This window comes from Cucumis sativus, chromosome 7 (assembly GCF_000004075.3).
Source record: "Cucumis sativus cultivar 9930 chromosome 7, Cucumber_9930_V3, whole genome shotgun sequence".
NCBI lineage: Eukaryota > Viridiplantae > Streptophyta > Magnoliopsida > Cucurbitales > Cucurbitaceae > Cucumis > Cucumis sativus.
In genome coordinates this window covers 3,899,888-3,910,248 of record NC_026661.2, presented here as the reverse complement: position 1 = coordinate 3,910,248, position 10,361 = coordinate 3,899,888, and the positions used below count along the sequence as shown (strand labels likewise).

Below are 10,361 nucleotides of genomic sequence, written 5' to 3'. Positions count from 1 at the left end.
GAAAATATATGAGGATGTTACATTCTGCCCATGACCACACAACTTAATAATTTTTAATGAAATTATAATTAGTGTGTGTATTCATCAATTGTTTTCAAGCCTTGCTAATGAATAAAATGCATCTTATAATTAATATATAATGTTACCAATAAACTAACTATTATGCATATTCTTTCTCTTCTATACATTATATATTATCTTATGACTCTTTTCTACTAGCTCTGCTGCTGTTTTACATAACTTATTCTTGTTGTTCTTCCAAACCTAAAACATGCATGTGCAGTCCTATAATAAGAAAAAAGTGATCTTTAAAAATAAATTAGGAAAAATAGTGGCACCCCACGACGTTGTAAGATAGTAGCTTCGTCATTTGTAAGAATTCCACACCCCATGATGCTACATCACTGGCTTAGAGCAAAATATAGCAGCATGAAAGAAGAATAATTCTAACTTACAATAACACGATACATCACTGTCTATTTATAAATAGATGTGCAATTAATGTAGGTCACAATGTAAAATTGGATGGGAGGATATGAAATTTTGTAAGAAATGATGGTAAATATTACATTAGTGTGTATATATATATATATAAAGAAAAAGGGTAAAGTAAAGATTTAAAAAATTTACCAAAAAGTACTTTTGATTAAGAGTAATATTGATGAATTTCCCTCCCCTCTCGATCCTTTCAAACCATTGTCTTCTTCTTCTTTCTGCTGCTGAGTTGAAGCCCACCATTTCAGACCTCTCCACAAAAAAACCAACCTTACCCTTCTCCAAAGTGCAGATCTTTCACTTTCAATACAAACCCATTTTCCCTTTCTCCTCCATTAACCTTTCTCCACCTTCAAACCATGAGCAGATTCAGCAGATTCAGTAGATTTCAGTCCATTGACCCCTACTACTCCCACTGTCCTTCTCTGCTACTTACCGATGCCGAAACCTCCATTATCCTCCCCAAACCTCTCTCATTCCCCTTCCAATCCTTCGTCGATGAAGTTGATGATTTCGATTTCGCCTTTGACCTCTTATCCCATCGTCCTCTTCCGCCTCCCCCCTTCCACGTCTTCGATTCCTTCACCGATCTGGTTCGTATCGACCAAACACCGTCGTTTTCGTCTTACAGTCGGGTTCGGAGAGTTGAGCGATCGAGTGATGAGGTTTTGTTGCGGAGGCTTAGCGATCGAGTTAGTGAGCTTGAGGCGCGGTTTGATCGGCTGAGTAGTGCGAGGGTTAGTGGGTATGGCGATCGGAAGTACACTTGGACGAAGGAAATCAAAGAAGTGGAGAAGAATGGTGTCGATCGGAAGTATAAGTTGGTAGCTGAGATTAAAGATGGGAAGAAGAACAAGGAGGGGAAGAATGGTGGGGTTTTGCAGAACTACAAGTGGAGTGCTGAGATTAAAGGAAAGGATGAGAGGGATCCGATTAGGAAGTACACTGTGGAGGTTTCGAGTGGAAATGGAAGTGAGAGTACAGAGAAGAAAGAGGAGAAGAAAAAGAAGGGAAAGAAGGTTGGGAGTGAGACGCGTGTGGTTGAGATTGAAGACACCAATGATCAAGGAGCTGTCGTTTTAAGACAGGTATTGACATTAAATGATCAATTTTTCACAATACTTCCAAAATCTGGTGACATTCTAGGATTTTGTCTTCTCTTTTTTTCTTTTCTACCATTTATTTTCCCCTTGAAATTGGTTTAATTATATGAACAGGATACAGGAACTTTTGGGATGGGGAAGGGGAAGGGATGATTTGGTTGAGAATGGATTGCCTTTTCAATGGATGCTTAAAACTAGAGAAGGGATTCGTTTCCTGTAAAAATATATTATTAAGCAAGCCGTAGATTGTAATAGAGAAGAATGGTAGGAAGTTTTTGTGCCTTGAAAACGTGGTAGAGGATGGAATTTCTAAGCCCCTTCGAGACCCCACTTATGATTGATTAGGTAAATGTGTTAAGAAACAATGATTTGATTCTCTGAATTTTAATATGCAATTTTCTGAATATTTAAAATTTCATCAATCGTGATGGAACTCAGCTCCATGTTTAATTTTCTAATCTACAGCTTCGACTCTGTTTAGCAAAATGCATATGCTGTGTAAAATACCAGGAAGTTATTGTGGGGTAAGGAAGGATACAGAAAAATGATCAGCAATGCCTAAAACGCGCAAATAAACTTGTATACATCATTTAGGGATGCGTCATGTAGTTTATCATTTGCAGAATTGAATTATCGAGCTTTACTGTTAAATGAAATATATAGGGAACTTACCGAATGTGTTTTTGTGATGAAAGGCCTTTGCCAGGAGAACTAGAGTTGTGGAAAATAAGAAGGGTAAGAAGAAGGAGTTGTCTCCTCAAGATGCAGCTGTTATCATTCAAATAAATTTCAGAGAATACCTAGTCCACAGGTCAAAGGTTCTTCGTGCTCTTAGAGATCTGTCAGTTGCCAAGACAAAGTTGAAGGAGATCAGGGAAGCTTTCAATAATTTTGCTTACACTCAGCGGCTGGCTCGGGATGCAGAGGAGCGCCAAAGGTTCAGTGAAAAAATAATTGTCTTGCTTCTCACTGTCGATGCAATTGAGGTTAAGATCTCTTTCTTCTTCCTACTTGTAAATTAACTCATGAGGCATATGTTTATGTTCGTTAATATGTTATAACTATAATGTTCTTAATCATTTTAAAATGCTGAGTTTTATTCTACAAAATCATATATATTTTTAACATGTTACCGTTCATTCCAACTCTTTGTTATGATTTGACTTCGATTAGATTAAAACTATCACAAGTGTAAGCGTTAGGTATAATCCAACATCATAGAATAATCATGTATTTCTCAGCATGTAGGTGTACCCTCATTTCTTTTTATAAGCTTTGTTTTCTACAGTTTGATTTCCTTCCAAGTTTTTTTATTTAGGAGAACCTTTTTGATTCAAAGAGTAATACACCTACTAAGACCCTTTTAGTCTTGTTTCTTTTCTTCTGACTTCAATAGTCCTATACTAATTGTGTCCTTGATTGACAGCTTTGTCTTGATTGTAATCAATCGCTTGAGTTTTGAGTTTTGACCAAGATATTGTCTTCCTCTTTCTTTGAAAGAAACTTCATCGCTCACTTCATGTAGAGTCATTTCTCTGGCTCATCCGTCTTTTTTAGTCTCATGTTTTTTGATGTCTTCTTTCACACGTTCAGCCCAAAAAAATGTTGCTCAACCTTATACCTCGTTTCCATTTATTTATTTACTTTGAAGAGTTATATCATGTGAATTTTTGCTTTGCATGCTTCCAAGTTACGTTGCTACTTTCAGAGCTTGTAACTATATTTATTTTATTTTGTATTTATATTAAATAAAAAGTTTGATCTTTAGGGGGATGTTTTCTAGTTTTAGAATGGTAATCAAAGAACAGCTTTCATCTAATTCAAGAAAACTATAACTTTTTTAAGGCTACCCAGGAGAGAAGTACACAATTTGGTTTGGTTTGGTTTGATATCTAACTTTGGAACAACACGGAACTCGACTTTGTAAAATCAAAACAAATTATTTAAGACTCAGAGTTCTGTTTCTTTCACGGCTTCTGGGGTCTCATTGTATTCAAATAGTTGTTTTATGATAGAGGAGGTTCTCTTCCATCCTTCATTCCATGATAAAAGTTGTATCCTTTGACTCTGCGCATTATTTGCAATTTTCCAAGTTAATTGCCCCGAGGAGATTTTTAATGATTTTGAGATGTTCTAGGAGGAATAGGTTTTGTCTGATGCATACATATTCACTTGATTGCGAGATAAATAAACATATGACCTGATATACAAATACAATGTGTTGATACATTGTACATCTGCAGGGAGTTGATGTGATGGTGCGAACTGCCAAGAAATCAATGGTAATCGAACTAGAAGCCATGCTTGATGTGGTTGATCCCCAACCTGCTAAAAGATCGATTTCCTTTCGTAGAAGGACGTTCGATATGCCCAGTGGAAGCATCAATAAGGAAATTGCAGCTGGTGTAGCTCAGGTAGTCCAGTTGATTGATGAAGCTGAGAACAGTGTCAATGCTTTTGAAACCTCCGAATAAAGAGATGATTTCTCATAGAGTACGTACTGCCTCTCTCAACTTTCAAATAATGTTACTGTAGAAGATGAAGCGGCTTAGTTGGCGAGATGTCTTATGCCTTTTGTACGTTTCGGTCTAGGACAGAGCTTTTGATTATGTTGTACTAATGCTGTTGAGTTTGTTAGTTCGCCTTTCAGGTGGCTATGCTTATGCTTCCGCATCTGCTTGTATTGTGGTTTTTCCTTGTAATGTGTCAAAACTATATATTATCTAACCCTTGTGGATTGATATCTATGTCATATGATACATTTGGGAGTTGTTTGTTTTATTGTAGTTTCTTTCTGTTTTTCTTCTACTCCAACTTCCAGTACGCCACGATAGGGATTGGGGCATGGAAAATTGCTTCTCTTTTCAATCGAATGAATGAGATAACAGAAAACAAATATTCTAGAAAATACAACTGATAAGGGTTGGCTCATAAGAGAGCGAAAAGTTTTCTATAATCGAATGGATGATTATGTTATCAATCAAATTACGTATTTCTCCTGTTTTTTTAATTTCCATTTTTCCTTCTTTGTGGATTTGGCCTTTATTCTTAACATTTACCCTCAAACCAGATTTTTCTCAATACTGAAATGTTTGAAATGTTTTGATGGCTCTCCCGTTGACATTTACTTCAATACTTGACATTTATTCTTACTTGTCTTGAAATGTTAACGGCTATTCTTACTTTTGAATAGGGATAACGGCTATTCTTACTTGTCTTGAAATGTTTTGAATAGGAATAGTGACTTGTGATTAAACTATATATAAAAAGAAGTGGTACACTTTTGTTTATAAACAACAACTTCATCATACTTTTATATCTTTAGAAATCTTCTTATTCACAAATGATTTCAAGTTGCTCGATGAACTTGGACAAGTTCTCAAACCAAAACCAATTGATATCTTTAGAAATCTTCTTATTCACAAATGATTTCAAGTTGCTCGATGAACTTGGACAAGTTCTCAAACCAAAACCAATTGATCACGAAGACAGTGGGCGTCAAGCCATTGTTAATCATACTCAAGTATAAGGGCTTGCAGCAGGTATGAATCAGGAGCAAAATGTAAATCTGAGGTGGATTTTAGGGAGAGAGGAGTAAAACTAGATATTATAGTTGTTGCCTTCTGAAAATTAAAACTAAACTAACTATAATGTTAGTATACTCAACAGAACAACTCAGTCAATTTGTAAAATAATCCATTCTTAAATCTAAGCTCTAGAGCTAAATTATAATGTCCAAACTCTGTGATTCGAAATCTAAATTCAATACTGACAATCTTTTCAACCTACTTTGTCCCAAAAATTTTGCTTAAGTATGCTTGATGGAAGTTAGAGTTGTCATATTAGTTAACAAATTAAAAGCTCATTATCCTCAAAGTTGTGTTGAGGGATGTTTCACAAGGATTGCTTGGTCAAAGTCATGAACTTTAAATAAAGTCATAGAATGTGAATTGAACTACAAAAGCGACTTTCATTCATGTGTAGATGAAAAGATATAGAACTTCAAGGTATGACTCATGGCAGAGAGTGAAATGTATCGAAAGAAATTAAAATGTGGGTTAGGTTTTACCACAGGTATAAAAAGAAAATGCACTTCAAAGGTTAATTTTTTCTAAAAATGATTTTCTTTTAAACTAAAAAATGTATAAAGTGTATTCCAAATAGTATGAAGAATGATCAGATAGAGCTAATACAATAATTGCCATCATAACAGCAATCAAAATCACCTATGTTCCTCATTTCATTCTTGATTGCTTGAACCAAAAACAAATAAACTGAATGGAAATCCAATACGAAAGTTATGATTCTGTAAAACAAGACCAAGAAAATCAAAACAAAACAGCTCAGCAAGAGAAATACAAAGTTAAGACAAAACATCCTGAATTTCAAAATAAAAAAAGAAGGGAGATAAAAGAATGATCAGATAGAGCTAATACAAAAATTGCCATCATCACAGCAATCAAAACAAAAATGTTCCTCACATCATTCTTAAAAAGTACAATTTAAAACAAGTTCGAACTGAAAGGAAAACCAATACGAAAGAGAAACAAAATAAATCAATCGCTGAAAGAATGATCAGCTAGAGCTAATACTAATGTTGCCATCATCACGGCAATCAAAGCAAATAAAAAAAGCTCATCATTTCATTCTTCAGAACTTGAAACTCATAAATCGAAACGAAAATGCAGAAAGAACAAAGTACGAATAGGTTAAAGATAACAGATATTAGGAAAGACGAATAACATAGAAGATTAGTCAGATTAAACCGTAGAAGAAAAAAAAAAAGAAAAGAACGAAAAGGATTGAAGTTGTTCATACCCTAGCGGGGCTGCGCCAACATTCGCCAAACTCTTTAAATAGAGTCTAGGGTTTTAAGCGGGGGTTGGGTTGGGTTGGGCCGGGCCGTTTTAGAGGAATTTTGACAACCAAATCGAAAATTCAACCCACTCTTATACAACTCTAATAGAAAGCAGTGATGAAATTACATTAAAATTGGGTTATTCTTTCTTTTGGAGTGCCATTTTGGGTATCTTTCTTTTCCCTCATAGTGATGGTTATATGTAATAATAAAAGTGAATAATGATGATGTCTAAGCTTGGGTTGCCCATAACTCAGCTCTCTTGACCTTGGAAATGCTTTGTAATACACCCAGCGGTGAAATATGTCCCATCACAGTCACCCTCTTCGCCTCAAGATCTATGCTGAATGACGTCACTCCTGTCCTTTCCCATATTCAATTTAAATTACATTCAAACACAATTAATTCTATATTTCTCATTCATTATATTCTTCAACTATTCCTTTTTCATCCTTCAATTTTCATTATATATATATGTAATTTTCATTTAAGTTTTAGCAATTACTAAACTTGAAATCCCCTTTAAAAATCAATGAAAAACATTATATATATATATTACAAAAGGAGAAACTTTTGCATGCAGTTAAATATAATAGAAAAACAGTTAAAATTATCAATTTGGATAATTTTTATATAGTTCTATTATTTGTTGAAATTAATTGAAATTTGATATCACTAACAACATTATTATATATATAGTAATCATATATAGAAATGATTATATAATGAATAATATATGCATGGATTTACAATACCTTCCATTCTCGAGAGATGTCTCTTAACTTTACTAGCACAGCCTTGACAGTGAAGCGCCACCCTCATAACCACCACATGGAAGACGTTATTATTCTCCGCTGGTGAAGAAAGCATAACCGGCATGGCCGGTTTCTTCAAATTGATATGCTTTCCCTCGCTCCGAACACTCAAACTAGGAGATGATTCGACAAGCTTCGAGTACTTCACAGTATTATTGCTCACAAACCTCGCACTACGGTTGCCATTATTGGCATGATTATTATTAGCATAGTCGGGTCTAGCCAGCCTTCTTGACACAACGGTGGAGCGGGGATCGGAGGGGATGCAGACTGCGGTGGTGGCAGCAGAGTGGCACATGAATCCACCTAGCTTCTTCATGGTAAATATATATGGGTGATGAGTATACAGTATATAGTACTAGAAGAAATGGAGGCAGAGAGGCAAATATGAAGATTTATATTGATGGAGTTTACTGAGGTTGTCTTTTTCAAAGAGGTTAATGGGGATCAGAGAGAGTGACAGAAATGGTACAATGCTCTATGATGAATATTTCTTTTTCTTCCTGGGTTTGGATGCCCATGGTTTTTGGACCACACACTTAAATATATATATATATATAGTGAATTAAAATTTAAATGTTTTGTTTATTTATTATTGATTTTTGTATTAATCATAGGGATGGATAGATTGTCGGAGTATCTTTATAATAGTATGATATTATCAAACTAAAGCATAAGTTTCTCGTAACGGTTTAGTTTTGGTTTAAACTAAAACCATACATCGATTCTATTTGAGGTAGTGTTATATCCTCACTTCTATTATCTTTTAACTAGAAAAAACAACATAATATATAGTATATAAACATAAACGATTATATGGGGTTTATTACTCTAAGGAGAAATCGTCGTCTAATTTATATATTTAAGCTTCATTCTAATCGTGCATGTAAAACACTAATCACAAAGTAAAAAACCACCCAATGAAAATTTCCAAACAAAATTGTTTATGACAGATGAAATCAACAAGCAAAGAATAAAGAACAAGAAATCAATACGACACAAAGATTTTCGTGGTTTATCCATACAAAATGCTTTATGAATATAAAGAAATAGTGATCTTTGGCACACAAGAGGTGTAGACTCTTGAACTTTTTGAACATTGTGTAATTGGTAAGCTACATATTACAACAATATATCGTCTTTGTGTCATTGTGTAATTGGTTAAGCTACCATTACAAACCTAACGTGTTAGGTATGTATGCAATAGATTTATGTGGTTTATCCATACAAAATGCTCTAACCCTTAGCTCATATCTAATTCAAGTATTAAACGTTTTTGTCTTATAAGTACAACCACACCAATGGTTATTTATTTTTCTTTTTATAGTCTCGTAAGTGACCTCCTCTTACAAATTTACCATGATTCAATCAACATATCCAATAAATCTACATAGGGAAGAAAAAGATGGAAAGAAGCAAACTAAACCTTAACGATGCTATAAAAGGAAAAGTAAAAAAAGAACCCTCCAATTAATAATTGAGACTTTCACATATGTGTTTTTTTCAAAAGCAAAGTTCAAATAGTGTTATCTATTTTGTAGTATTCACAAAATATAATGTGTTGACATTAGTTAGTACTGTTGTAAATGTGATCTAATAATTATTATTAGTGAGTCATATGCTTTTTTCAAAAGTCTCAGAAAGGAAAAATTGAGGTGTTCTTCAAATGTGCAATCAACACCCCATGCTTCTCATGGAGCACTATTTGTAATGTGATATGGCGACTTCACTCGCTTTCTAGTTTGATGGAAACCACGTATATATGTTTTATGGACACACAAAACGACCTTACATACATTGAAATCTTCCCCATTTTTGTCAAAAGAATCTTTTTATTCTCTTAGAGATTTTCAATTTTCACTGTCCAATCACTCATTCTCTTACTGTAACAGACTAACAATGTGTTTTACGTCGATACTTGGAGTAATGATTTAGGTACAGTTGAATTTTTAAACAATTAGATTTATGTTTGGTACTAAACTCTTAAGAGTGATTTTTTTTTTTTTATCTATTTAGAATTGATTTTCAAATCAAGCTGAGTTAGAATTACTCCTATTAGCTAATAAATGTAAATATTTATTTCTATTTATTTTATTGTCAAATTTTTGTATGCATGGTTGATGCATGTTTATATATATTATAGTTTTTTTGGAAGAAAATCGAAAACATCTGTAATTGTTACTTTTAATAACAGTTTAACAACATAGACAATGTTTGTCATCTTTTGTTCCAAAATTTTAAACCAACAACTGAATTAAGTAAGTGATTGACTAAAAATCACCTATTATCTAATATTCTTCTAAAATCAATTTTAGTTCAAGCTAAACACCACAATTTGGAAATAAAATAATTTTGGCTAACCCCGAACACCCTTAAATTAGCAACCTAGCATTTTGTTTCGGCTTCTTAATTTCATCATCATTGTTGTCTTTTTACGAAGAAATTATATTTTACTTTGAAAAAACATGTTATTAAAAACTATTTTATTTCGTTACTAAAATTTAATTATTTATTTGAAAACACGTAAAGTAAACAAAATCGAGAGTAATTTCTGGTATTTACAAATTCATTAATTATTTTAAATACCAAATTATCTATCAAACGTTTATCGGAAGAAAAAAAAAAAAACTTACGTTCTTTTAACAATGGTATGATTAAATCCGAAGAAAAGGTAACATTCTCCTTCAAAATCACTCCAAAATTTTGAATTTGAATTTAGTTTCTATCTAGACGTTGGACTTTCAACCATAATCATTTTTATAGAAATGATTTTGATTTTTTAGGATACGATAATAATAGTAATAAAGTGAGAGAATAGAAAGTGGAAAGTTGAAAATGAATATTAGGAACTGGTGGAATTGTATTTGTGTTGATAAATTGGAAAGTTTGAAAGAAAAGTAAATGAGATGACAGACTTTATGTGAAGAGGTAGAAGACAGGCTTACCGAATTGCCAGCTCAGACCTCAACCTCTTTAATTCTTTTCTTTTTTCTCACTCTTCAAATTGCTTCCACTTATTGCCCTTTCCACACCCAAATTCAACACAACTGGTTTCGCATATGACTCTCAACCCCTCCCTCATGGACCCTT

The 10,361-nt window shown here is 33.5% G+C and overlaps 2 protein-coding genes and 3 non-coding genes across 5 annotated transcripts; 1 reads left to right on the top strand and 4 right to left on the bottom strand.

The window, feature by feature from the left end:
* Window positions 1-633: 633 nt before the first annotated feature.
* Window positions 634-4,384, top strand: LOC101216861 (BAG family molecular chaperone regulator 7). Its single transcript, XM_004136816.3, has 3 exons — window positions 634-1,583; window positions 2,294-2,584; window positions 3,842-4,384. The coding sequence occupies exons 1-3, from the start codon at window positions 855-857 to the stop codon at window positions 4,070-4,072; spliced, it is 1,251 nt and encodes a 416-aa protein (XP_004136864.1). The 5' UTR covers window positions 634-854; the 3' UTR covers window positions 4,073-4,384.
* Window positions 4,385-4,884: 500 nt separating this feature from the next.
* LOC105436087 lies at window positions 4,885-7,644 on the bottom strand. Its single transcript, XM_011660479.2, has 2 exons — window positions 7,212-7,644; window positions 4,885-6,815 (listed from the first exon to the last, which is right to left on the bottom strand). Exons 1-2 carry the CDS (start codon window positions 7,588-7,590, stop codon window positions 6,688-6,690), a joined length of 507 nt encoding a protein of 168 aa, XP_011658781.1. The 5' UTR covers window positions 7,591-7,644; the 3' UTR covers window positions 4,885-6,687.
* On the bottom strand, window positions 5,769-5,844 carry LOC116405339. Its single transcript, XR_004218542.1, has one exon. It is a non-coding gene; the product is annotated as a small nucleolar RNA Z102/R77 (small nucleolar RNA).
* LOC116405338 lies at window positions 6,012-6,086 on the bottom strand. The gene has a single exon (XR_004218541.1). It is a non-coding gene; the product is annotated as a small nucleolar RNA Z102/R77 (small nucleolar RNA).
* On the bottom strand, window positions 6,168-6,247 carry LOC116405337. The gene has a single exon (XR_004218540.1). It is a non-coding gene; the product is annotated as a small nucleolar RNA Z102/R77 (small nucleolar RNA).
* Window positions 7,645-10,361: the final 2,717 nt, after the last annotated feature.

Excerpts from the sequence above, each read along its gene's own strand:
- LOC101216861 (XM_004136816.3), top strand. The coding sequence starts at position 855 with ATGAGCAGATTCAGCAGATTCAGTAGATTTCAGTCCATTGACCCCTAC. Across the intron at positions 1,584-2,293 it reads GAGCTGTCGTTTTAAGACAG|GCCTTTGCCAGGAGAACTAG; the intron begins GTATTGACATTA and ends TTGTGATGAAAG. Across the intron at positions 2,585-3,841 it reads TCACTGTCGATGCAATTGAG|GGAGTTGATGTGATGGTGCG; the intron begins GTTAAGATCTCT and ends GTACATCTGCAG.
- LOC105436087 (XM_011660479.2), bottom strand. The coding sequence starts at position 7,590 with ATGAAGAAGCTAGGTGGATTCATGTGCCACTCTGCTGCCACCACCGCA. Across the intron at positions 6,816-7,211 it reads ACATCTCTCGAGAATGGAAG|GAGTGACGTCATTCAGCATA; the intron begins GTATTGTAAATC and ends GGGAAAGGACAG.